Source organism: Rhinopithecus roxellana, chromosome 9 (assembly GCF_007565055.1).
Source record: "Rhinopithecus roxellana isolate Shanxi Qingling chromosome 9, ASM756505v1, whole genome shotgun sequence".
Taxonomy (NCBI): Eukaryota; Metazoa; Chordata; class Mammalia; order Primates; family Cercopithecidae; genus Rhinopithecus; species Rhinopithecus roxellana.
Genome location: NC_044557.1, coordinates 114,281,122 through 114,305,498, shown reverse-complemented (window position 1 = coordinate 114,305,498; position 24,377 = coordinate 114,281,122). Strand labels below are relative to the sequence as shown.

At 48.0% G+C, this 24,377-nt stretch overlaps 1 protein-coding gene across 5 annotated transcripts; it reads left to right on the top strand.

Moving 5' to 3' along the window:
* The first annotated feature begins 2,939 nt into the window (after positions 1-2,939).
* STMN4 (stathmin 4) lies at positions 2,940-23,928 on the top strand. Of its 5 annotated transcripts, XM_010378127.2 has the most exons (8): positions 2,940-3,009; positions 15,378-15,468; positions 16,680-16,775; positions 17,415-17,495; positions 17,909-18,117; positions 19,036-19,227; positions 19,919-19,972; positions 22,322-23,928. In XM_010378127.2, the coding sequence occupies exons 2-7, from the start codon at positions 15,456-15,458 to the stop codon at positions 19,937-19,939; spliced, it is 612 nt and encodes a 203-aa protein (XP_010376429.1). In that variant the 5' UTR covers positions 2,940-3,009; positions 15,378-15,455; the 3' UTR covers positions 19,940-19,972; positions 22,322-23,928. The 5 variants fall into 5 exon arrangements, with proteins under 5 accessions (XP_010376429.1, XP_010376430.1, XP_010376428.1 ...); XM_010378126.2 differs by lacking the exon at positions 19,919-19,972 and having other exon boundaries at positions 2,956-3,009; positions 22,322-22,932; XM_010378128.2 differs by lacking the exons at positions 17,415-17,495; positions 19,919-19,972 and having other exon boundaries at positions 2,951-3,009; positions 22,322-22,932.
* Positions 23,929-24,377: the final 449 nt, after the last annotated feature.

Below are 24,377 nucleotides of genomic sequence, written 5' to 3'. Positions count from 1 at the left end.
GCATGGGGCCTCCTGGAGAACCACACGGGGTGCTGTGGTGAGATGCCAGCCTGCAGGTCCTGGCAGTGGGATGCAGGTCAGGGGTTCGTGCCAGGGCTTGAGAATCTACTTACTCCCCAGCACGGTCTGCAGGGTGAACACGTGACATCCATGCATTAACTATGATTTTCAAATGCTCATTGATGCTATTGTAGTTTAAAAATAATAACTTCAAAGCATGGACTGAATTCAAGGCAACTTTTGTCATTATTCGTGTTCTCAGTCAATAGGGGCGTGGTGGTAGAAGGTTAACAAACCCTCCTAAAATAGGGTGAGGTGCCAGGCATGGTGGTTCATGCCTATAATCCCAGCACTTAAGGAGGCCAAGGCAGGTGGGATCTCAGAAGTTTGAGACCAGCCTGGCCAACATGATGAAAACCTAATTCTACAAAAGTTAGCTGGGTGTGGTGGTGCATGCCTGTAGTCCCAGCTACTGGGGAGGTTGAGGTGGGAGTATCATTTGAGCCTGGGAGGCAGAGGTTGCAGTGAGCCATGATCACATCCCTGCACTCCAGCCTCAGTGAAAAGCAAGACTCGGTTAAAAAAACAAGGAGAGGGGGAGCAAGGTGATGGAGTTCTCACACATGCCACAACATGGATGCTCCTTGAAGACATGCCAAGTGAATGAGGCCAGATACAAAAGGACAATACTGTTCGATTTCACTGATACGAGGTGCCTAGAATAGGCAAATTCATAGAGACAGAAAGCAGTTTGGGGTTAGCTGGAAAGGGGAGTTATTGATTACTGGTTACATATGAATATTGGAGAAGATGCAAAAGTTCTGGAGATGCAAAGCTGTGATGGCTACACAACAATGTGTGTGCCCATGAGGGCAGTGACCTGTACACTTCAAAACAGTGAAAATGGTGAGTGTTATGTTGTACATGTTTGGCCACAATAAAATTACTCCTCCCTGGGCGCGGTGGCTCATGCCTGTAATCCCAGCACTTTGGGAGGCTGAAGCGGGCGGATCACGAGATCAGGAGTTCAAGACCAGCCTGACCAATATGGTGAAACCCTGTCTCTATTAAAAGTACAAAAATTAGCCGGGTGTGGTGGTGGGCACCAGCTATGTGGGAGACTGAGGCAGGAGAATCGCTTGAACCCCAGAGGTGGAAGTTGCAGTGAGCCGAGATCGCGCCAGTGCACTCTGCCCTGGGCGACAGAGTAAGACTCTGTCTCAAAAAAAAATAAAAAATAAAAAAAAAATTACCCCTCCCCTCCAAGAAGGACACATGAGGCCAGGCTGGATGGTGGAATGTGGGGATGATGGACACATCTTGAGGGGCTTTAATCTGGAGAGGTGCTCTGGAGGAGAGGCTCTCGCTCCACAGCTGCCAGGCTCCTCTCCTGCCTCACCCTGCCTTCTCCAGCTCACTGACTGAGGGCAGCAGCCTGTGAAGGTTATGTTAGTGGCTCCCCCATTCCCTGAGGGAACTACAGAAGCCACCATCACTGACCCGTCATCTCCTCTCAAGAGTCCACCATATGGAAATGTAAACTAGTACAACCACTATGGAAAACAGTGTGAAAAATTTTTAAAGAACTAAAAGTAAATCTACCATTTGATCCAGCAATCCCACTCCTGGATATCTACCCAGAGGAAAAGAAGTTATTGTACAAAAAAGATACTTGCACATGCATCCTTATGGCAGCACAATTCACAATTGCAAAAATATAGAACCAGCCCAAATGCCTACCAATTGACAAGTGGGTAAAGAAAATGTTTTATATATATATAAATATATTTATATATATATTTTATATAATATATATAATATATATAAATATATATATTTATATATATACCATTCCATGGTGTGTATATATATACCATGGAATACTACTTAGTCATAAAAAGGAATGAAATAATGGCATTTGCAGCAACCTGGGTGGAATTGGAGACCATTATTCTAAGTGAAGTGACTCAGGAATGGAAAACCAAACATCATATGTTCTCACTCATAAGTGGGAGCTAAGATATGAGGGCGTGAAGGCATAAGAATGATACAATGGACACTTAGGAGACTTGGGGGAAAGAGTGGCAGGAGAGTGAGGGATAAAAGACTACACACTGGGGACAGTGTACACTGCTCGGGTCGTGGGTGCACCAAAATCTCAGAAATCACCACTAAAGAACTTATTCATGTAACCAAACACCACCTGTTTCCCAAAAACCTATTGAAGTTTTTTAAAAATCCACCATATTTAGGAATCACCAGTGTAATGACCAATCCACCTTCCTACCTGTGGCTCCCTCTGGAAGGCCCAGGAGGGCTGGATGAGAGGGGCAGTGAGGACCCACTAGTGTCAGCAGAGATGTGGCTGATACCTTTGCAAAGGTGGCCAGAGGGAAGCCTTACTCTCCAGAGACTCCAGTGCAGGGCCCTCATCAGCTCCCAATCCTGGAGTTTTTGCAGTCCCTGCAACTCCCCACCTTCTGAGTCATCGTTCAAACCCACCAGCCCTTCTGACAGAGCTGGAAACAGGCACCAAGCCCTCCAGGAAGCTATTTTTAGGGTTCATCTGTTCTTTTTTATTTCTTCTCTGGATTCCATATTCTCTCACCCCCAGATTTAAAGGACCTAAAGATTCTGGAAATCATTCATTATCCCCCCAGCTCACAAGCTGTGGCTTCCCCCCAACCTTCTCTGTACCACTCCCTCTTTCTTTCTTCCTCTCCACCCTCACCCCTCTGGTTCTCCAGCTCCACAGGCAGCAGAGAAAGCAGGCTCTTTGTCTGACATCATCTTCCACTCCCTGGCCTGCTAAGAGTTACTCACTCAGGCAATCCCTGCTCCACCAGAGGAGACTGTCCAATTGCCAAGCAACCCACTGCTGGCCAATCACAGAGCTTGGAGGTGATGTCATGGCGAGAGCGAGCAGTGGTGCTGATGTTGAGAGAAGCCCAGGGTACCACTAATTGAGGGAGTGAGGAAGAGAGCAGCTCGCTTCTAACTGGACTGCACGTAAGTAGAAATATAATGCAACTAATTTGAGGCTTTTCAGGCAAAAGAAAAAACAAGACAGCAGCTACAGTGGGGAGAAGCGAGGAGCCTAGCACCTATTGTGTCACCTTTGGTTTTACTCAATCATTTAAACTTTGTCAGATCTTGGGGGAAAGGGGGTGAGGCAAAAAGAATGGCGCTTGGCCAAGGGGTGAGGGTAGGCTCCAGGTGCCACTTTTATTCCGAGCTCAGGAGAGGCAGGATGGGTGGGAATTGTCAGATGCTACGGTGAGTTATTTCTGCATAAAAATGTTTTGTTGCTTAGAGAGAAAGGTTTTGTGCCAAGTCTGGCTGCCCCTGCAGCTGGCTGTGACCTGAAGATCCCTTTCAAGTGGGAAGCTCTCCTGTGTTTTTACCTTTTCTTCCTCAGACACAGCTTTTCTTGTCTCCCATTCCCATTTTTATCACCCATCTTTTCCTTCAGCTCTATGCACGGGTTACTTTTTTCTCTTGGTTCTCAGGATGCAATGAGATCATCACCTCCTCCTGGCCCCGCCCCACCCTGAGGTCAGCCTAATCCTACCTGGCCAGAGGTGGCTGGCTCCAAAGCTGAAAACTGCAAACACCCAGAACTGCCACGCCCTGGCCACTGACGGGGACCCTGGCCAGCCCCCCTCCTTATTCAGCCCACCACCCTCGCCAGGAGTTTAGGCATCATTCATTTCTCATCCTGGGACCCGGGGTTTTGATGTCCAGTGGCCAGCCTTCCCCACATGGTGGTGCTGTCTTTGTTTTATTTCTCCCAGGAAGACACAATCAGGTGTGGTGGAGTCTTGTTGTCCTGAACATGGGCAGGTCTCCAGAATGCTGTGTGTGTGTGTGTGTGTGTGTGTGTGTGTGTGTGTGTGTGTATGGGGGTGGGAGGGAGAGGTTAGGAATGTTCATGCGCCCTTGTCTGAATACCCTGGGAAGGGATACCCCTCGTCTCAAGACCAAGAGAATACAAGGTGGGAATGGCCAGAGGTGGCCTGCTGAGGCTTGAGGGATGGGTGGGAGGTTGAGAGGGAATATGAGGGAATCTGTCTCAACCTGAGGCTGAGCCCCCCGCCTCCCAGCGGGAAGAAACCTCTCCCACAGGCGGGTGCTAGGGGAATGAGATCATCCTTCAGATGAGGAAATAATCATAGTGCTGGAGCAGTGAGAAGGCAGAGGGGAAAAGGTCTGATCGGCAGCTCCACAGAAGGAAGCCAGAGTTTCCCAGCAATGCTGCCCTAGTCTCTGGCTCACCCCAACCCTCCACTTTGCTGCTAGGAGCTATACTTTCACCCCACTTGGAAACCACTGAGCACCTGTCAGCTGGTCCCAGCCCTCCTGGTATTCTCAGCTCCACCTAGGCCACTCCTGGAACAGCTCTGGAGTGAGCAGGATCTGAAAATGCTAGATGGGTCTACCATAGAGCACGCTGCCCTGTAGGGAGTGAGTTCCCTAACACTGGAGGCATTCAAGCAGAAGTTGGATGGTCACCCAGCTGGGAGGCTTTGGAGGAGATTTTTGCATTATGTTAGGGATTGGTCTAGGTTAGTGTTTTAACTGCAGGCTGAGACCCATTAGTACACTGTGAAATCAATTTATGGATTGTAAATGGTTTTTTGTTTTAATAAAATGAAATAAGATAAAGTAGAAAATAATTAGAGCACATCTCATGTAATAGGATAAATAATGCTTCCTATGCTATCTTCAGTTACATATCAGTTATGTTATATTTGTCTGTACAAATGTACATATATGTCTGTATCCATAATCATACATATGTGTATATGTCCGTATCATGACATATACATACTGGATCATAATATAAAATGTAGCACTGTTTGTGAATTTCAGTCAAGAAAGTTTGAGAAACATTAGGCTAAGTGACCTCTAATTACCTCTCCTAACCCTGAGACTACAAGCCTATGAAAAACTCCCAATAGATAGTCAACCTTTTTTTTTTTTTTTTATTTTTAACTGTGGTAAATACACACAACATAAAATTTGCCATTTAAACTATTTTTAAGTGTAAATATCAGTAGTATTAAGGTTTATGTAGTTGTGCATCCAATCTTCAGAACTCTTTTCATCTTGCAAAACTGAAGCTCCATACCCATGAAACACTGACTCCCCATTCTCCCATGCCCCAGCCCCTGGAAAATCCCATCCTACATTCATTCTCTATAATTTTAACTCCTCTAGGTACCTCAGATAAGTGGAATCAGTACTTGTCTTTTTGTGATTGGCTTATTTCACTGAGCCTAATGTCCTCAAGGCTTATCCATGTTGTACACTGTGTGTCCCTATTCCCAGGCAAAAAATAAGTGCCTTTAAGTTGCAGTTAAATCCAAATATTGTTTTTTATGGGAAGCTGTCCTTCTTTAGTGAGTTGCCTCATTCTAAAAGACCTATCAAAGATGGAGAAGTTTGGTCTCATATTGTCCATACTGGCCAGGTTGTCAACTGGAGGTGGAGGGACAGTGGAAGTGTCCTGCATTTTTGGTTGGATGGCTGCTTAATAGCTAGATTTCACTTTGGTTCAATAAAAGAAACCCAAAAGCCAAGTGGCTGTCTTCTTTCACTGGACTAGGCCATTTTAACCACATTTTTCCCATAGGGGGATATGGGCTGATTGATGACTTTTAAAATAGAGCAACAAAGATTGACAAATTGAGGTTCAGAGAATAGGGTACTTGAGCAGGGAAAAGGAACATGGGGCAAAGAAATTAGGAAGGTAAGAGAGAGATAAAGAAAGAAGGAGAATAGTGTCTATATTAAACCAACTGTGTAGAAGGAATGGAAAATTCAGATCTTTTGTGCTCGTGCTTTTAAATAATGAGATATTTAATTATCAAGATCATAATCAAAGAAAGGCTTAATTTTTCAAGAACCCCTAAGATTGTCTCCCCTGCTCCCTCTGATATCTTTATATTATTTCGTACTTACCTGGAGATTCTCATTTGGAAACATAGAATTCCCGGAGATTTTGAAGACATGGATGGGGAGAAATGAAACTGCTTTTGTGGGAGGAGGGATGGAAATTTTGGGGAATCATACAACATGTAAAGTGTAACTTTTGTAATGCCACTTCGGGAACCAATCCGTTTTTTTTAAGCTTGAGAAATAAACATGCATCATGTATAATTTGGTTTGCTTATTAAATTAGCATTTGCTGTATTTAAAGATGTGACAGCCTGGGAAAGGTCACTTTTTCTGTTTTTCTTTAGGGAGGGATGGATACCAAAAATTCTTCCCTGCCATTTAAAAATTGTTTTTCTTTTTCCAGAGTTTTACATCTCTAGTCCCTCTAGGAAGACAAACGAATACATGCACACTTGCCCCCTTCCCACCTACATATGCATGCACACACATGAACCCCCACATCTGAACACTCCCACCCCATCCCTACACACACATATGAGTGCTCCCACCCCATCCCTACACACACATGAGTGCTCCCACTCCATCCCCGACACACACATATGAGTGCTCCCACTCCATCCCCTACACACACACAGGCATACCTATCCCTCCCCAGTGAAGCCCAAAGCTTGCTGGCCTTTCCATCAATTAAAACTGAGAGCTGTGTGTCCACTCCTCTAGGGTCCTGCTGTCAGAGGCTGGTGGTGGGAGGCAGGAGAACAGAACAGATCAGAAAAGGTGGGAGCCTGGGGCTAGTTGGCTTGATTCATGGTGGGCTTCAGGCAACTCGAGAGTTTGGATAACAAATCGCAGAGTATGAATCCAGAGAAAGGAGCTGAGCTCAGATCCAGGATGAAAGACCCAGTAGGGGAGGATGAGCAGAGTGTCAGTGGACCATGTGGGTCTGTGCCTAGACAGCCAGACTAGAGAGAGAAAAGTTCACACTGAGTATGCAGAAAGAGTTGGATAGAGGGTAGTACCTTTCAGGCAGGCTCTGTCTGCCCACAACACAAAACACAATTCAGCTATTGATCCTGGACAGGGTTGTCTAGCATCTGCACCTGCCATCAAACCAGATGCATAAGGACTTAAGAAACATACCATGAGCTGGGCACGGTGGCTTACACCTGTAATCCCAACACTTTGTGAGGCTGAGGTGGGCGAATCACTTGAGGTCAGGAGTTCAAGACCAGCCTGGCCAATATGGTGAAATTTCATCTCTACTGCAAATGCAAAAATTAGCCAGGCATGCCGGTGGCACATGCCTGTAATTCCAGCTCCTTGGGAGGCTGAGACAGGAGAATCGCTTGAACCGGGGAGACAGAGGTTGCAGTGAGCTGAGATTGCACCACTGAACTCCACCCTGGGTGACAGAGGGAGACTCCATCTCAAAAAAAACAAAAACAAAAACAAAAACAAAAAGAAAACATGATCCCTTTCTGAAAAACAATTACTCCAACAAGTACTCTAGCTAATAAAAAAATTATCAAATTAAAGAAACTAAATAAAAAAAAAACTCCACATGGTGTCAATGATGGTCATAAGCAAAGAAAACACCAGAATTTAGAGCCATTGTCTAGTTAAAATTGGTATATTTATAAAGCTCAATGCAAATGTCAAACATCTTGAGGCTAGGGGATGTGTCTGTAAGATCATCGCTGTATCCCCAGTGCTTTACATAGTGCACACAGTAGATCTTCAATCAATATTTGTTGGATGAATAATGTAAGAAAGAACTCAATAACGATAATCCAGAACTGAAAATCCAGATCTTTCTGACAGAACCAGGTTTGTACAGAGAGGTTTGTTGCTAAACCTCTCATCTCACACAAATAAAATCATTAGATACTCTTTTATTCTTAATGTAGTGAAACATAGACATAAAAGATTTTAACATAAAGCTAAAATTAAAAGCAATACATAACATTTAGAAAGCATTGGAGAATGAAAGAATAAAGAAAACGAGAGCAATATTGCAAAAGATAAGGAATTTCTGTCAGTGTAGTTGAATGCGGGCCAGAAGCTTGGCTCTGTTCTCTCTGAAACCTCAGGCAAGGCACTTCTTGGTCTCCCTGTCTCCTCCTCTGAAAAGAGGAAGGAATGGAAACTCCAGAGAGCTCCATGGCTCCTACTAACTCTGGGACTACAGAATGGGCAGAGAGCTGGACCTCTGGGAATTTCTACAAGTTTCATTGCTTGTCCTCTGCTGATATGAAGATGAGTTAATTTAGTACACTTGATAGGTCAGGTGTGTGCATTTTAACAGGGACTCTCTGAGACAATGCCTGAGCTGAAGGATAGATACAATGGTGAGAATTTTAAGCATGGAATGCACCCATAGGAGGGAAGCTGATATGGGGTATTTGCTTGCCCTTCAATCACATGCCATCAGCAATCATCCATTGCACTTACATCTAGGATGACCTTGGATATGAGGACATAGCATGGAGCTTTATCAGAAATTGCATGGGCTTTGATATAAGAAGATTTCAATTCAAATCCCATCTTTACCACTTTCTACTCGTATGACTTTGGGCAAATCAAGTCACTTACCTAAATTGATGATCTATTAAGTGTGTATAGGATTTGGTGTGGGGAATAAAATGATAAAATGTATATGCCCTGGCCAGACACGGTGGCTCACGCCTGTCATCCTAGCACTTTGGGAGACTGAGGCCAGAGGATCACTTGAGCACAGGAGCTTGAGGCCAGCATGGGTAACACAGTGAGACCCCATCTCTATCTTTAAAACATTTTTAGTGTAGATTCCCTTGCTTCTGTAAAAGCCCTGGTTCCTTGCTTATGTAAAAATAGTAGACAGAGGGGAAAAAAAGCTAGAAGAAAATGCCAGTAGCATGAAGTAGTAAGACAACAGGGATTTATTTTCTTTTTTTCTGTCACACAGAATTTCTAAAATATAATGTGAATATGTTTGTAGTTAAAGCATTACTTATAAGATGCACATATGCCTCTAGATGTAATCGTAAAGCAATATTCAATTACATTGTTGTTATTGGGAGTAAGATTAAAAGGGCTTGCCCTATATATTGATGCCTTCATGTGCTTTTAACCCAGGACCTCACACAGCGCTTGGGTCACGTGCCTCACACACTCTCCAGCAGCCCAGAATGGAAGTCCGTGCCCCTGAACTTATCTTCTGTCACGCTAATTCTTCTGCATATACATATATACACACACATATATGTATATATATACATATATACACACACATATATGTATATATATACATATATACACACACATATATGTATATATACATATATATACACATCTGAACACTCCCACTCCATCCCCAGCACACACATGTGAGTGCTCCCACCCCATCCCCTACACACACACAGGCATACCTATCCCTCCCCACCGAAGCCCAAAGCTTGCTGGCCTTTCCATTAATTAAAACCGAGAGCTGCGTGCCCACTCCCCTAGGGTCCTGCTGTCAGAGGCTGGTGGTGGGAGGCAGGAGAACAGAACAGATCAGAAAAGGCGGGAGCCTGGGACTGGTTGGTCTGATTCATGATGGGCTTTAGGCAACTCGAGAGTTTGGATAACAAACTGCAGAATATGTATCCAGAGAAAGGAGCTGAGCGCAGATCTAGGATGATTTGGGACTGCAGAATGGGCAGAGAGCTTGACCTCTGGGACACCCATCATCTCTTCCTTATCATGCTCTTGGAAGCAAGAGCCTAAGAGGTGATTAAACAATGCCAATTTCCCCAGACCCCGTGAATCACACACTGTTCTGTTTTGCCCAGTTTCCCTCCGTATGTCTCACTGGTTCCTTCTTGGTTTGTGCTCTAATTCCCAGTCCTCCTCCCTTTATGGCATGGTCCACATTATCGTGGCAGACCATGCTGAGGCCTGCAGAGCATCTGCAGAGCTTCCAAGGGCTCCAATGGCTCTAGATACCCACCCAGGGACTTGTTTTACTTTCCCACCAACAAAAACTCCTGTGGTTATTTTAGGATCTGGCAGAGGGCTTGGCACAGAATTAAATACTCAATAAATATTGTAGAAAGAATGAAAACCACATTCATGAAAAAATAATTTATCTCCTTTTGATTTTAAACCCAAAGAAGACCCATGGCTGCCAATCAGAGCCTTTTGATCAGCATGAAATACCAGGGGCACTGTTCTGAGCTGACATGATTTTATCCCAAAGCAAATAAAGTGGCATTTAGATAGCTTATGCAGCTAATTTCAGGTAAATATATAACCTCAACTGGATTTTGAAGAAGATTGGCAATAGGGCACAGACTTAAAGAACCACCTTCCTGTACTGCTTGTGGCTAGAGGACCTTAGTCAGAATTCATTGCCCCCACAACCATGAAGTATTCATCCTGATTGTTGGCCAGAGTTTCTAGATTTGTCTTCTGAAACCCTTGCCAGGTACACCTCTATTCAAGCCACTGGGACATGCGTTATCTGCTTATCCCTCAAAACTACTCTACATCCTGCAAGCATTCTTGGGGCATTTCTTCCAGTGGCCAATAAAATGCTTGTTCACTCTGTCTTGTGGGCAGTCAGAGGCACTGAGAGGTCAGGCATACACCCAGCAGGTGGCCACGTGTCATCTGAGAGCTTGGTGCTTTTCTGTCTGCCCCTGGACATCAGCTGAATTACCTGGACATCAGCTGAAAGACTTGGAGTGTGGGTTGCAAGCAAGTGCCCTGCTGGGGCCTCCCTTCTGCGTATCCACTTTCTCATTCAAAGCTGCTCTGGTGACCATGTGGGCTATCCCCTCTCATCCAGGATGGTGTTTGGGGGCAGAGAAGGAACAAGTATAAAGGAGAAGGGCATTGACACTGGAATCCATCCCATCTCTGCCAGGAGTTCTCTGCGTGACCTCAGAATCTTTGGTCCCCAGGAAGGAGGCTATTGGCATTTTGGAAGGGACAGTTGTTTATTGTGTGGAACTGATGTGTGCAATGCAAGACATTTAGACTCCGCAGCCCCTGCCCACTAAATGCCTGTAGCATCCTCAGTCTCATGACCGTTGAAAGGTCCCACGTAGTTTCTGGGAGTGAGACTGCACTGAATTGAGAACCACGGGCTTGTGATTGCCTGTTCTGTCCATCTCTGACATTCAAATGTTCTGGGTGAAATTGAGGGCTCTGATCTCTACTTTAAGCACCTTTTTCTCCCCACTGTCCCACCATGAGATCCCTCCTCAGTCAGCAGCCTACAACTTCACTCTCAGCCATGTCTGCCTCCAATCAAAACTTACTCATTCCATGTTTCCTTATGGCTGGCTCTCTGCTTGGTGGGATTATCACCCATTAATTTATTTCTTAACAATTGTGCTAATGGTTCAAGCCATCAACAAAAAGCTCTGGTTCCTTGCTTTTCTGTACAGACTCTTAGATGCTGGTGCTGGGGGAAATGTATGGATCAGTTTGTAAATGGAAAAATAGTGCTGGGTGAGATGTGAAAACTTCAGAGTGGAACTCAATCCAGCAGGTCCGACCCACACTTTGTACCCATACTGCTATTTGGCTTCCAGCCTTTCCCTCCTAAATTTTTCCCCAAACGAATGCTGCCAGATGAATATTTTTACACTAGAAGCAGAACCTAAAGAGACAGAGACAGGCTTTCCAATGAAACACATGAGGACCTAAATCCCAGCTCTGCCCCTACCTACCTGTGTGATGGTGTAATTTACTTAACTGCTGAGATTCAATGTCCTCATTCTCAAAGAACCTAATAGAAACAGTTGTGCTGTGAGATAACAGTTGTGCTTTTCCTGCCCAAGAATGGTAGTTGTTATTATTGCTATTATTATCAGCATCACTGTTCCCTTCTCCCCTCATTCAAAAGATATCAGTGGCTTCCTACTGGGTGGGAGATAAAGCACAAAGTCCTTCACTGGTCTGGAGGGCTCTGTGATCTTCCAGTTCCTATTCTAGCATTCTGTCCCACTGCACCCTGCATGCAATCCAATGGGCCTCCTGTGTTCCTGAGTAAACCTGGTCCACATCCCTGGCACCACACAGTCAGGTTCAGAGTCATGGCAAGGTGATAGGCACTGCAGAACCTCAATTGCATAGTAAGCTCATCACAGCCTGGGATGAGGCCACACTCAAATCTTTGCCATCTGAAGATCTAGCAGAGGGCTTGGCACAGAATTTACTAAATAAATGAATACGTAAATAAATTGAGTCCTCTCTCTACCTGCTCCACTGGATCAATCCCTGCCAGCACAGGGGCTCAGCTCCACAGGGAGACCTTGGCTCTTGACCAACCAGTTTGTGTCCATCAGAAGTGCTTGAGAGTGACCACCAGGCAGGAGCTGGAGGGCCTGCCATCCTGAGCTCTAGCTCTGGTTCTGGATATTGATGGAATGACTGCCACATTGACCTTCCAGAGGGGCCTCCTTTGATCTTTGTTGCTGCTGGGTGCAGTGAATTTCCTGGTCTTCCTCAGGGGCAATCGAAGGGCTAGGATTGGCTGGTACCTGAGGTGAAAAAAACCATAGGGTTGAGCCCTGGCTTAGTCACTTCCTGAGGGCATTAGTTTCCCGGGGCTACTGTATCACATTACGACTAACTGGGAGGCTGGAAGTTCAAAGCTGAGATGTCAATGGACTGAACTCTGTTGAAGACTCCAGGGGATGATCTGTCCTTGCCTCTTGCAGGTTTTGGAGGCCCCAAACATTCCTTGGCTTGTGGCTGCCCATCTCTGTCTCTGCCTCTGTCTGCACATGGCCTTCTCTTTTCTCTCTGTATCGCTTATAAGGACACTTGCCATTGGGTTTAAGGCTTTCTCAGGCAAGCAGGAATGATCTCTTCTTGAGATCCTTCATTAAGCCCTTTTTTCCAAATAAGCTCACATTCACAGGTTGTGGGGGTTAGGATGAGGATGTGTGTATGCAGGGGACATTATTTAACCTACTATACTGAATGGCCTTGAAAAGGCACTTAGCTTCTCTGGGCCTCAATTTCATTCTCTATAAAATGGGGATAGTAATTCCTACCTTATGAGGCTACTATGAAAATTAAAGTGAGTTTATCACATAGCGGCTGCTCGGTAAGCACACATTTTTAACATGCAGTCCGTACCCTGTAACACTGAGAGGTCTCCATTGCAAATCCCTTGACTATGACCATGCATACCTCTGCCCACCTCTACAACGTCTCTTGTTTCCTGCCCTGGTCTTCTTTCTCTGGCTTTCCGACCTTCTGTGTGTTCCTAAAACTCCTAGCCCGTGTCCTTCCATGTAGAAAGCTGGTTCAGTGGTTACAGTGGAAGAACTTACAAGTCGAGAGACGTGGAGACTAGACTCAGCTCTGCAACTTTAGAGCTGTGTGACCTCAGGCAAGCGTCTTAACTTCTCTGAACCCCAGGTTCTTCATCTGAAAGCAAAGCTGATGATGCCTATCTTGTCACCTTAAGCCAGCTTCATGCAAAGTTTGACTAGGATAATGTGGTGGGTGTAAGTGCTCCCTGAGCACAGGGTCCTATCATCATTTCTAGCTCGGGCTGGGGGCACATTCCATGACTCCAGCTGCCTGCTCCTACTCAGTCTGCCTTCTTTCTCAGGCATCCCCCTCTACCTCCCCTCCACCTATCCACTTCTGATCCTTTCCCCAGGTGGAAGTCCAAGGCCACTGCCTCTCTGGCAAGGGCTTACTCACTGTGACTTGTCAGTCAGCCTGGCCATGAGCAGAGACTGTGGGATGGGGTGTCATGACCAGGGAAGTCGCATGCAGGCACCAGGCCTGCCTGTCTGTTCAGGGACTCACTGGTACCGTCAGGACCAGTTTAGTTCTGCAGAGAGAGGACCCATTGTGCTGCAATGACAGGGGCCTCTGGCTCCAAAGCACAACAACAAGAACAAGGAGAACAAAGCACTTTAAGTCCAGCTGGACCTTGGTTCAAATGGGCACTCTAACTTGCTAGCTGCATCATCCTGAGCAGGCACATAAACCCTCTGAGCCTCAGTTTCCCCATCTGCACATGGAAACAACAGTCCTTACTTGCGGGGCCAGAGGTAATGGCTGTGAAGCAGGTGTGTGGCACCTGGTAGCAGCCCTGATGCAAAATACAGGGCAAAGAGACTAACATTTATTCGGTGCTTCCTGTCTGCTGGATGCTATGCATGGGTTTTTCTCATTTAATTTGTACAGCTCTGTGCATGATTAAGATGGAGAAAAAGACTAGCGAGAGCTGGTAAGAGAGGTGATGCTTGTGTTTGACCCCACACTGGTCTCGCCCTAAAGCCAGAGTTGAGTTCACTGCCCCATTGCCTCCTCCTGCCAGTCCCCAGCCAGCACAGAAAGGCAAGGGGCTTTAAGTGGGTCTCAGAGTCTCTTTGGCTGGTGAGGATGCAGGCAGTGAGCCTGCTGGCTCTTGCCACCCTCCCCTGGCACAGTGACCACAGAGGGTGACTGAGGATCAAATGGTCCTGAGGATGGCCACTCACTGCTGGCCGTTCCTCACTCTCTTGGTAGTAGTCTTCGTGGGTTCCAATCACCTCCACCCTTCTGATCCTCCCAGATCTGCTCCTTCCCTGCCTCTCCTCTTTCGTCTCCTGCCCCGCTCCCTCCTCTTCCCACTTTCTGGTCTAGCGTCAACCAGCTCGACCTGATCCCATGGACACTGAGCGGTGTTCTCACCCTGCCCCTCGGCCATGATGTTCCCTTGCAGAATGCCCTCCTGCTAGCTCCTGTCTGATTCTAACTCATCCTCAAGGCACCACTCAGATGCTACCGACACCAGGGCCCCCTCCCAGGCTTCCGGGGTTGTGAAGCCCTATCTCTGTGCCCCACGGCAATTCCTCCTGCTGGTTTCTGGCAGTGTGCTGGCCCTGTGATGACGACTTGATGCCTTAATGTTTTTCTTTCCTGTGTCCCGGATTGTCTTAAATAGGGTCAAACACAGCTTAGGTCAGTCGTCTCGGGAAAGGGAAGGTGAGAGGTATCTGAAGAGGCCTGTTAACATCCTATGTCCAATTCTCTGTCATCCCATATCAGAATTGGCCCAAAGAGTTCTGGGGCGTGTGCAGGGAGAAGTTCAGGACACAGTTATTTTATGAACGCCTCCCAGCTGATTCTGCCGGAGGATTTGCCTCTCACCCTAACCCTTGAATTGCGCCAGGTTCTTGAGCTACGGAGGGAGACAGATGAGCACCCCTTGATCCATACGTTTTTGGGAAACTCATGCTTGCATGCACTGGGGGGCTTGAGATTGGAAAGCCAATTATGAAGTATCATTAGTGCATGGAATCTGAGCTTGTTTAGTGTCTTGTGGGAGGGAGGTTGGGGTGGGGGATCCCCAGGGAGAGTTGGTGGGGAGAGGGCCTGGAGGAAGAGCAAATGAGGTACCCCTGAGATTCCTTCCCCAGTGTATAAAGACCTTTCTTATGAGAATAACCTGTCTAATCCATCGATGTTAAAATCCTGTCCTCCCCTTTTCTCAGGTTGGCGACAGCGTCCTGAGCTGGTGACAGACCCACTCTGTGACTTTCAGCTAGATTCAGCCACCAGATCCCAGAAACATGACCCTTGCTGGTAGGTACAAAAACCATGTGTGATGGGGCATAGGTTATTCCCTCTGCCCTCACCCAACATGTACTCATAGAAGCAGGGAAGTACACAGCTGGCAGGAAGCACACGGGGTGGGGGGGCGGTACAGGTAGTGATGGGAGGCATGGGAACATGCAGGCAGTGACAGAAAGCACACCACTGCTTGTCACCATAAGCGACAAGTTGAGCAAGTGGTGGGGGATGTGTCACAGCTAAGATTTTCTTCCTTTTGCTCATCTGTATATGTGGTTTTTTTTTTTTAGATTTTATGATGCCTATATATTATTTTTGCAGTTACATGTATTTTCAAATTTGTAAAAGGAAGCCAGGTGTAGTGGCATATGCCTATAGTCCCCGATATCAGGAGTCTGAGGCACGAGGATCACTTGAGTCCAGGAGTTTGAGTCCAGCCTGGGCAACATATTGAGACCCTCATCTCAACAAAAAATTGTACAAGGAAATGAGGATGGGGGGAACACCTGCGCTGTGCTAGGTAGGGGTCAGCTAAGGGCTGTAGTTGGAGCAGCCAGACATACCGGCCCCAGGGCGGTAGGGGGAGGGACTTTCAGGAGCCAGGGCAGCTCTGGCCCCTGACATCCCAAACACAGATAGGTGGCGGGGATATGTTCCAACTTTTGGGGACACCAGCGACCTCCAGGCTCTGTGCACTCTGTTGGAAAGGTCAGAGAAGGCTCACAGCCTGACCTTATGAGGGGCAGACTAGAGGGATGGTGGTGAGGACAGCCCCCTCCTATCTAGCTCTTTAACCCCGCAGGCCAGTGCTGCCAAGTATTTGGAGTAGAATGGAGTGTGGGTCTCCTGTGTCCTGGAGAAAAAGAATCCGAATGTCCTGGAGCAGATGTTGGGGGATAGAGAGCTGAGGCACTGCTGCTTGGGACCTTTCCATGAGGGCATTTTGCTTTCTGGTCTGGAAGGGGAGGAGACATCCTGTGGAGAAGGATCTGATGCTCTGGAAGGCTCAGGTTTCCCTAGGAAACAGGAGTGGGTTCGAATCCTACACAGGGATCCTGAACAGCCGGCTCAGGGCAAAAGGCCTGGATCCCCAGCCTCGGCGTGGGTCTGTGGTTTGAGTGCCTTTGTGGAACCCTGGGCTGCTCAGAGCCCCAGACCCGCGGGGACGCTGGCTTCTGAGGCTAGGAGAGGCGCCATCCTCACCTGACTTGATGTTTCCGCAGCCTACAAAGAGAAGATGAAGGAGCTTCCGCTGGTTTCCTTGTTCTGCTCCTGCTTCCTGGCCGATCCCCTGAATAAGTCTTCCTACAAATATGAAGGTCAGTGAAGGCTCAGCCAGGAAAGTGAGGGGCGGGGGGCCCTGTGTCCTGTCCTCATGGGTCCTGCACCCCGACCCCAGTTCAGTGAAACTCTCATCCCGAGACACAGTTTCCTTCCCAGTGCTGATGAAATCACAGCGGGTGAGCCTGAGGGTCTGAGCTGCAGTGGTGCAGCCTGGGCACTAGGGGGAGGCCACGAAGGTCTGCATCAGGCGCCCCCAGAGTGCACTCGATCTTGTCACCTCTGTGCATTCGTCCAGCAAATCGGGACTGGGGGGTATGCAAAGGTGAGCTAGACAGGGATTCTGTCTGTGGGGAGCATCTAGACCAGAAGAGAAGATGAGGCGATGTGAGTCAGTTTCCGGGTCAACCGGTCTCCTCTGGGAAGGGTACAGAATGCTCTGGGAGAGTCCAGAGGTGGGAAGAAGAAGTTCTGTGACAGCCATGCTATGTGGGGCCTGTAGCCCAGACAGCCCCAAGACACCAGCAAGGAGCACTGGGTGGCCACGTCCTCACTAGGGGTGCTCGGGGACCAGGTCACCTCCTAATGTCCTGGTTAGAAGCAGGGATGGGTTTGGTTTGGTCTGGCACCAAGGAACAGGCATGCTCGGATGACCTGAGGTTGTTTTTTCTGTCTAGGCTGGTGTGGGAGACAGTGTAGGAGGAAGGATGAAAGCCAGCGGAAAGACAGTGCTGACTGGAGAGAAAGAAGAGCGCAGGGTAGGAGGGAGGCAGCGGAGGGGTTCCACAGGCCGAGCGTCAGATGGGCAGTGGCCGGGGGTGGGCGGGGCTGAAAGGCACCCCTGCCTGTCACCACAGATGATAAATTGAGCAGCTCAGCAGTCAGAGGAGGCTGGTGGGGGAAGCAAAGGCAAAAGCAGCCAGCGTCGTAGGAAATCACATTGCCTGGGGCCCCCTACTCTTGGGGGCTGAAGCCTCACTGTGGCTACAAACTCCTTCAGCCCCGTCAGAGGCCATCGTCCTTAGGTGCTAGGGTGCAGGACTGAGCCAGACCCCAGTCTCCAGCTTGCTTGGGGCCCCAGCTCGCCCACTCCCGTGCGCATGCGCTGCTTGCTGGCTGAGTGCCTGTGCATTCTTCAGGACGTGAGCAACTCTTTCTCTACCCTCTGTAGCAGACACGGTGGACCTGAATTGGTGCGTCATTTCCGACATGGAAGTCATCGAGTTGAACAAATGCACCTCGGGCCAGTCCTTCGAAGTCATCCTGAAGCCACCCTCCTTTGATGGGGTGCCCGAGTTCAACGCCTCCCTGCCCAGGCGGCGAGACCCATCCCTGGAAGAGATCCAGAAGAAACTAGAAGCGGCTGAGGAACGAAGGAAGGTACATGCTGCCCTTTCCTTGTTTCCTCCCTCTCAGCATAAAGGGGAGGGAGGTGGAGAAGACAGGTGGTGGACCTGAGCTGGGGTAAACTCATCAGCACTCTGCAATATTTAGGGAGCATCTCCCGAGTGTGCGGTGGAGAATGAGGCACCATTGAGGGAAACAAAGAACTAAACACGCTTGACCTCTCAGAGCTCACAGTTTGGTTAGGGGGATAGGACATTGCACCACCTTCCTCCAAGAGGTGGCCCTATATGCATGGTGGCAAAAATAAGACTTTGACAAACAGTAAGGATTTAGGGAAAGGCTAGGGAATTAAGGAAAGAGCTTCTTCATTGGAGGAGGGAGAGTAGATCATGGTGTAGTGCATCTCCAGGCCCGGGATGCCTTCTATGGATTCTCATGGCTTGATTCTGATGCCATATTCTACGTGTAACTTTTCTTCATCTTTCAATCAGAAAATAATCCCCTATCGTGAATTCCTTCAGTGCATCCTGTCTACACCTTAGACACCTACCCAGTGCATATGTCTACACTAGTCTGGGTTTTAGTGATTTATATATGTTTTCTCTCTATGACACTTTTTTTTACCCCAAGCTGTTAGACCAGTGCCTGGCACATAGTATAAGATCATTTAGTGTTCGCGAATGAATGAATGAATGAATGAATGAATGATGATGTGCAAAAGGGCTGTGAAGGTATTTAGGAAAAGGCTGGGGGAAAAAAAATCAAAGAATGTGGAAGGCTCTGAAAGTGGTGGGGAGAATTTAGGAAATGTCCTTGCTTCCTGCTAATGGGCTGGGGACCAGGCCCAGGGAGGCAAGTGTTCTGGGTGTGCAGCTTTTCAGCCATGATGGTGAAAATAAACCCCGGCGCACTCACTGTGAAGAACCTCCTTCTGCCTTTATGCTTCCCCAGTACCAGGAAGCGGAGCTCCTGAAACACCTAGCAGAGAAACGGGAGCATGAGAGAGAGGTGATCCAAAAAGCCATTGAGGAAAACAACAACTTCATCAAGATGGCTAAGGAAAAACTGGCCCAGAAGATGGAATCCAATAAGGAGAACCGAGAGGCCCACCTCGCCGCCATGTTGGAACGGCTGCAAGAGAAGGTGAGGGGTCCCTGGCTAGAGAGGAGGTTCCTGGGACACGCTGTTTTCCTTCTGCAGCAAGTATGCGGGGACCTACTGATCATCTCAGACAGGAAGCAGCCTCGGGCAAGAATTGAGATCTTTCTCTTAGGCAGGATCCTTAGAGAGTTCCGAAGGATGATCTGGGAAGTCAGAGGCAAGAAACAGGAACCAGACTCAGGGTTTCTTTGGGGAATATTCTGCACAGTTACACAATTAAAATCCTTCATTGCCTTAGGGAGAGTATATGTCTGATTCTCTAGAAGAAGCCTATCTAATACAAAGGAGTATAGATAGACAAACAGGTGTGCATTCCTAGCTTCATCCCTGAATGGACTGATTTGATGGAAGGAAAGATGCTTTCTTGAGCTCTTGGCTCTAAGTCATGGGTATGATGAGCTGAGATTCCCACTGAGCAGGAAACATGATTCTCTCTAAACCTCTTGACACAGACCCAGTGAGTTAAAGGTCCGTCCAATATGTTGCCTTTTGTCAATAAATGGAACGGTGTCACCTAAATATGAGAAACATGAGGCCGGGGTTGGTTCTGTGTGTCAGCAGAATATCGGCCCGTTCTGCTGAGAACATGCTGGCCTCATTTCCTGAGTCTCAAGGCCGCCCCAGTTTCTCCTGCAGCTCCTGGGAGAGCTCCAGCTCTGTGTTTTATTTCCAGGAACCGCCTGCTGCGCGGTGACTCCCGGGACCTGATCGGTGGCCTCGTCCCATGGTGAGCAGCGTGGTCCCCGCTCCTTCCTACCCATCCACCTAGAGTCTCAGGCCCTTGGCAACAGGTCCTAGAAGGATCTGGTTTCTTCACGAGGGGTCTGAATGTTGCATAGGCCCTGGAACTGGCCAGCACGAGGCAGCCCCTGTGCTCTGATGCACCAGCCTGCGAAACTTGGCAAGGCCTCCACCAAGTGCCACATGGGAGGGAGGTGATCTGGGTCGGCCCTCAGGCTTCCCCAGTTATGGAGGGATGACCTGGAGCAAACTCTTAACAAAAATCTGGGGTTGAGCTAAGATGGGCATGGCCCTGAGACCAGACCCAAAACAGATCACTGAGGCTCCACCCGACCCAGGATATAGCACGTGAGAGACTCTTTGCAAAACACTTTCATTTCCTCTCGCCAGTATCCTCACAACAAGTCCCTGAGGCAAGCTGGACAGGTGTTATCCTTATTTTGCAGATGAGAAAAACATGTCAACAAAGGTCAAATGACTTGCCCAGGGTCACGAAACTAATAAGCAGTGGAGCTAGGACTAGCACTCAGCTCTTTGGCTCCAAGTCCAAGTGGTTCAGGGAGACCAGCCCATGATTGTCCTGCCAGCCTTTTGTCATCAAGAGATACTTTGGAGGCCAAGGAAATGGAGTGCAGAACCTAGGGCTCTGCCCAGTGAGCTCACCCAAGAATGGAGGTAGATTCAGAGGCAGAGAGATTAGTAGATTCAGAGGCAGAGAGATCGGAAAGATCCATATTGTAGAGTGATAGCTGTGGAGGTAGGGTAGACTCAAAGAGGTGTGATGTCAGAGCAGATATTTGAGGGAGCAGCATCCCTCTGGGACCTCGGCCCCCTTTCTCCCCTTTACCCACTGGTGGAGGCAGGAGGTTGGGTGAGAGTTGGGTGTATGTTTTCTGCCCTGTCCACCTATGCACCAGGCCATGGACACCTTCAACAAAGCCTGCTATGCCAGTGTTTGTGTGGGTCACTTACCCCATGTACCAGACTCGCTTGGTATCAAATTCAAAAATACAGATACTTGGATCCTTCCCCAGAATACTAACCCTGGCTGTCTAGGGATGGTGCTTCCTAGGTCATGCTGATACGTACCAAAGTTTGGGAACCCCTGCCCTGTGCACATCACTCCTCACTCCTAGGCCACGGAAAGTTCTAGGGTGTCTGCAGGGACAGATTTGTAATTTATAGTTTATCCTGAAAACCTGGGCTGTCTCAGTGGGTCTACTTCAGGCTGATTCTGTCATCTGGTTGTGATAGTGCCAGGCTCTGGGAGGAACAACATTTGTTGAGCGCTTGCCATCTGTAAGGCGCCATAGTAGAAACTGGGAAATACCAAGAAGAGAAAGATGTGGTCCCTTCCCACAGGAAAGTTACCGTCTAATAGAGAACCCAGCAATCTGCACAGTGAGCAGGTGAACACTAAACATCACGGAACTTGAGGGGTGAAAGAGCCTCCTGTCTATGCCCTTCTCTTTAAAGATCAGAGAACCGAGGCCTGGTTGGAGAAGTGAGCCAGCCAAGATCCTCCTGCAGATGGGCCTTGGAAGGCAGATGCCATCTTTTGGCTGCTCTACCCTGTGAAATAAAAGAAGGTTCTCTTGAGATAGGTATAAGAAAGTCCACTTTTTGGAGTTGGGCAACATTTTCAAAATTCTTCTGTTGATTTGTACTTTAAGAGTCCACACCTGGGCACAGTGGCTCACACCTGTAATCCCAGCACTTTGGGAGACAGAGGTGGGAGGATCATTTGAGGCCAGGAGTGAGAGAACAGCCTGGGCAACGTAGCAAGATCCCATCTCTATTTTTGTTTAAATAATAACAAAGTAAAATCAAAGAGTCCTCATCTTTCACCAGGAGGGATAAGACAATTCTCACAAAGGAGATGGATGAGAACTAGAAGCAGCAGGCAGGTGCATGTGATTTGTAGGAGATGCTTGCAGTGAGGCCTGTCTGTTCTGCCTGCTCCTCTGGCACAAACTACCCCCAGCAGCTCCTTATATTAAGTTAAGCTATACAATCTAATCCGAGCCACAGAATGGCCAGGTGAGGGAGGGAGAGGCTGGGGGGGGGTGCCTAGGGTCACTGTAAAGTGGGTCCCTGCCACAGTTTGACATCCACAGGCCCCTGAGCTCCCTGGGGCACCACCAGTAGGCTCACCCCCTGCCTCCTGCCAGCCTCACCTGCCACCTTCTGCCCCTCTCAGGATGCATTTGCAGACACAGCTCTTCACTGCCTGTGGTGGCCACTCTTTGCCTTTGGTTCTCTTGCCCCTTGGCCTCCCTTCTTGTCCCCGGGGCAGCCTTGTGTGACCTGCCCTTTTCCCTCCCTTCCTTTCCAGGACAAGCACGCCGAGGAGGTGAGGAAAAACAAGGAGCTGAAGGAAGAGGCCTCCAGGTAAAGCCTAGAGGTCAAAGAACTTTCCAGGTCAGCCGGACAGCTCCAGCAGCTCCACGTTCCAGGCAGCCTCGCCCGCCGGCTGCACTCCCAGCACTGGGGTTTGGGGGGAGGGGGGTGGCCAAGGGGCGTTTCCTCTGCTTTTGGTGTTTGTACATGTTAAGAATTGACCAGTGAAGCCATCCTATTTGTTTCCGGGGAACAATGATGGGGTGGGAGAGGGGAGAGGAAAGAGTTTGGGAAAGGGAGATGGAGAAGAACTCAAGGACGTTGCAACCCTGCCCAGCACAGATCTGATTTTCATATCTCTACCTGGACATTGAGCCTCCAGGTACCGTGTTGAGGGGAGATGAAAACCAGGGCAGTAGAACTTCAGGGTGAAGGACAGAGTCTTGGGTGGGGCAGCGGCTGCAGGGCGCACCAGAGAGCCCAGCCAGAGGGTGTGTGAGGACCAGAGGTGTTGCTTCCGCCCTGCAGCAGGTGGGATGAGGTCTCTGTGTGTGTGTGTGAACCATCATTTTTTGATCATCATGACCAATGAAACATTGACTCCAAGTGTCCAGTGCTTTATTTCCCAAATGTGTCCTTTGGGTAATTGTTAAAAAGTTCTCAAAATCTGGCTTTCATCCATCTGATGGCAGATGCCCCTTTGCTTCCTTAATTTTGCCATTCGAGCGTCTGGAGCTGGGGTGAGGTGGGTTGAATCATGCCAGCCTTTGGCATAATTGAAAGGTTTTCTCTTTTGTTTTTTAAAATTCCCCCTGTGGGCTAATCTTGATTGGATAGCATGCACTAAACTGATGAGAAAAGAAACTCAATCTTCCTTTCAATGAACTCACATCCTAATATGGTCCCCAAGATGCATTGTAAGAAGGAAGTTGTCTTAGTCACAACCGTTCAGACTGCTATAACAAAATACCTTAGACTAGGTCATTGATAGCAGAAATTGATTGCTCACAGTTTTGGAGGCTGGAAAGTCCAATGTCAAGGCACCAGCAGATTCAGTGTCTGGTGAGGGCTTGCCATCTGCTTTAAAGATGATGCCTTTTTGCTGCATCCTCACATGGCATAAGGAAAGGGCAAAAGGGCTTCCTCAAGCCTCCTTAAGGCACTAATCCCATTCATGAGGGTGGAGTCCTCATGATATCACCTCTTAAGGCCCTAGCTCTTAAGTCTGTAGTGTCGGGATTAGGGTTCAACCTGTGAATTGGGGGAGCCAGCAACATCCAGCAACATGGAGGCCATAGCAGAAGTCCTCCATGCTTTGGGGGTTTGAGATTCTAGGTAGATTAGAAAATGTGAGCAAGGAAATAAACTGTTTGCTAGTAGAAGGCAAAGGAGGCATCCAGACCCAGCAGTCTTGGACTCCAGGACACTGAACCATGGCTGGAAAAGAAGCTCCTCTCCTCCCTTCCCCTGCAAACATGAGTGCAGGGGCTGCCTATGTTAACTGGATCGCAGGGCCTCTTCCTACTCTGCTCTGCACACTGTGTAGTTTTGTACAGCTTTGCAAATAAACCCTTTGGTATAGCCTTTTTTTTTTCCTTCTCACCAGTGGTACTATTATTTAGCTTTATTTTAAAATAAGATAACAGGAGGATCAAAGATGATGATGATGATGGTGATGATGATGGCAGCAGCTAACTTAAGCAGCACTTACTAGATGCCCTGCACTTTTCTGGACTTTTACATCTATATTATCTCACTTATCTTCACACCACCTGTAGGAGGTAGGTACTCTTATCATCCCATTTTGCAGACAAAAAAAATGGAGGTCTAGAAAGGGTAAGTAACTTGGTAAGGTCACACAGGCAGTAAACGGGAGAACAGGGACTTGAATTGGGTGGTTTTTTCCCAGAGTCCATATTCTTAGCCACTGGAGTGTGCTGCTTCTTGACACCTCCAAACTAGGATTTGAGTCCCAGAATAGGGTTTCTCAAGCTGTGAGTGGTGACTCACTGGATCTTGATATCAACTTAGTGGATCCCACCCAACCTTTC

Coding starts and splice junctions, on each gene's coding strand:
- STMN4 (XM_010378126.2), top strand. Junction 17,496..17,908: donor GAGAGAAAGAAGAGCGCAGG/GTAGGAGGGAGG, acceptor TACCCTCTGTAG/CAGACACGGTGGACCTGAAT. Junction 19,228..22,321: donor TGGAACGGCTGCAAGAGAAG/GTGAGGGGTCCC, acceptor CTTCCTTTCCAG/GACAAGCACGCCGAGGAGGT.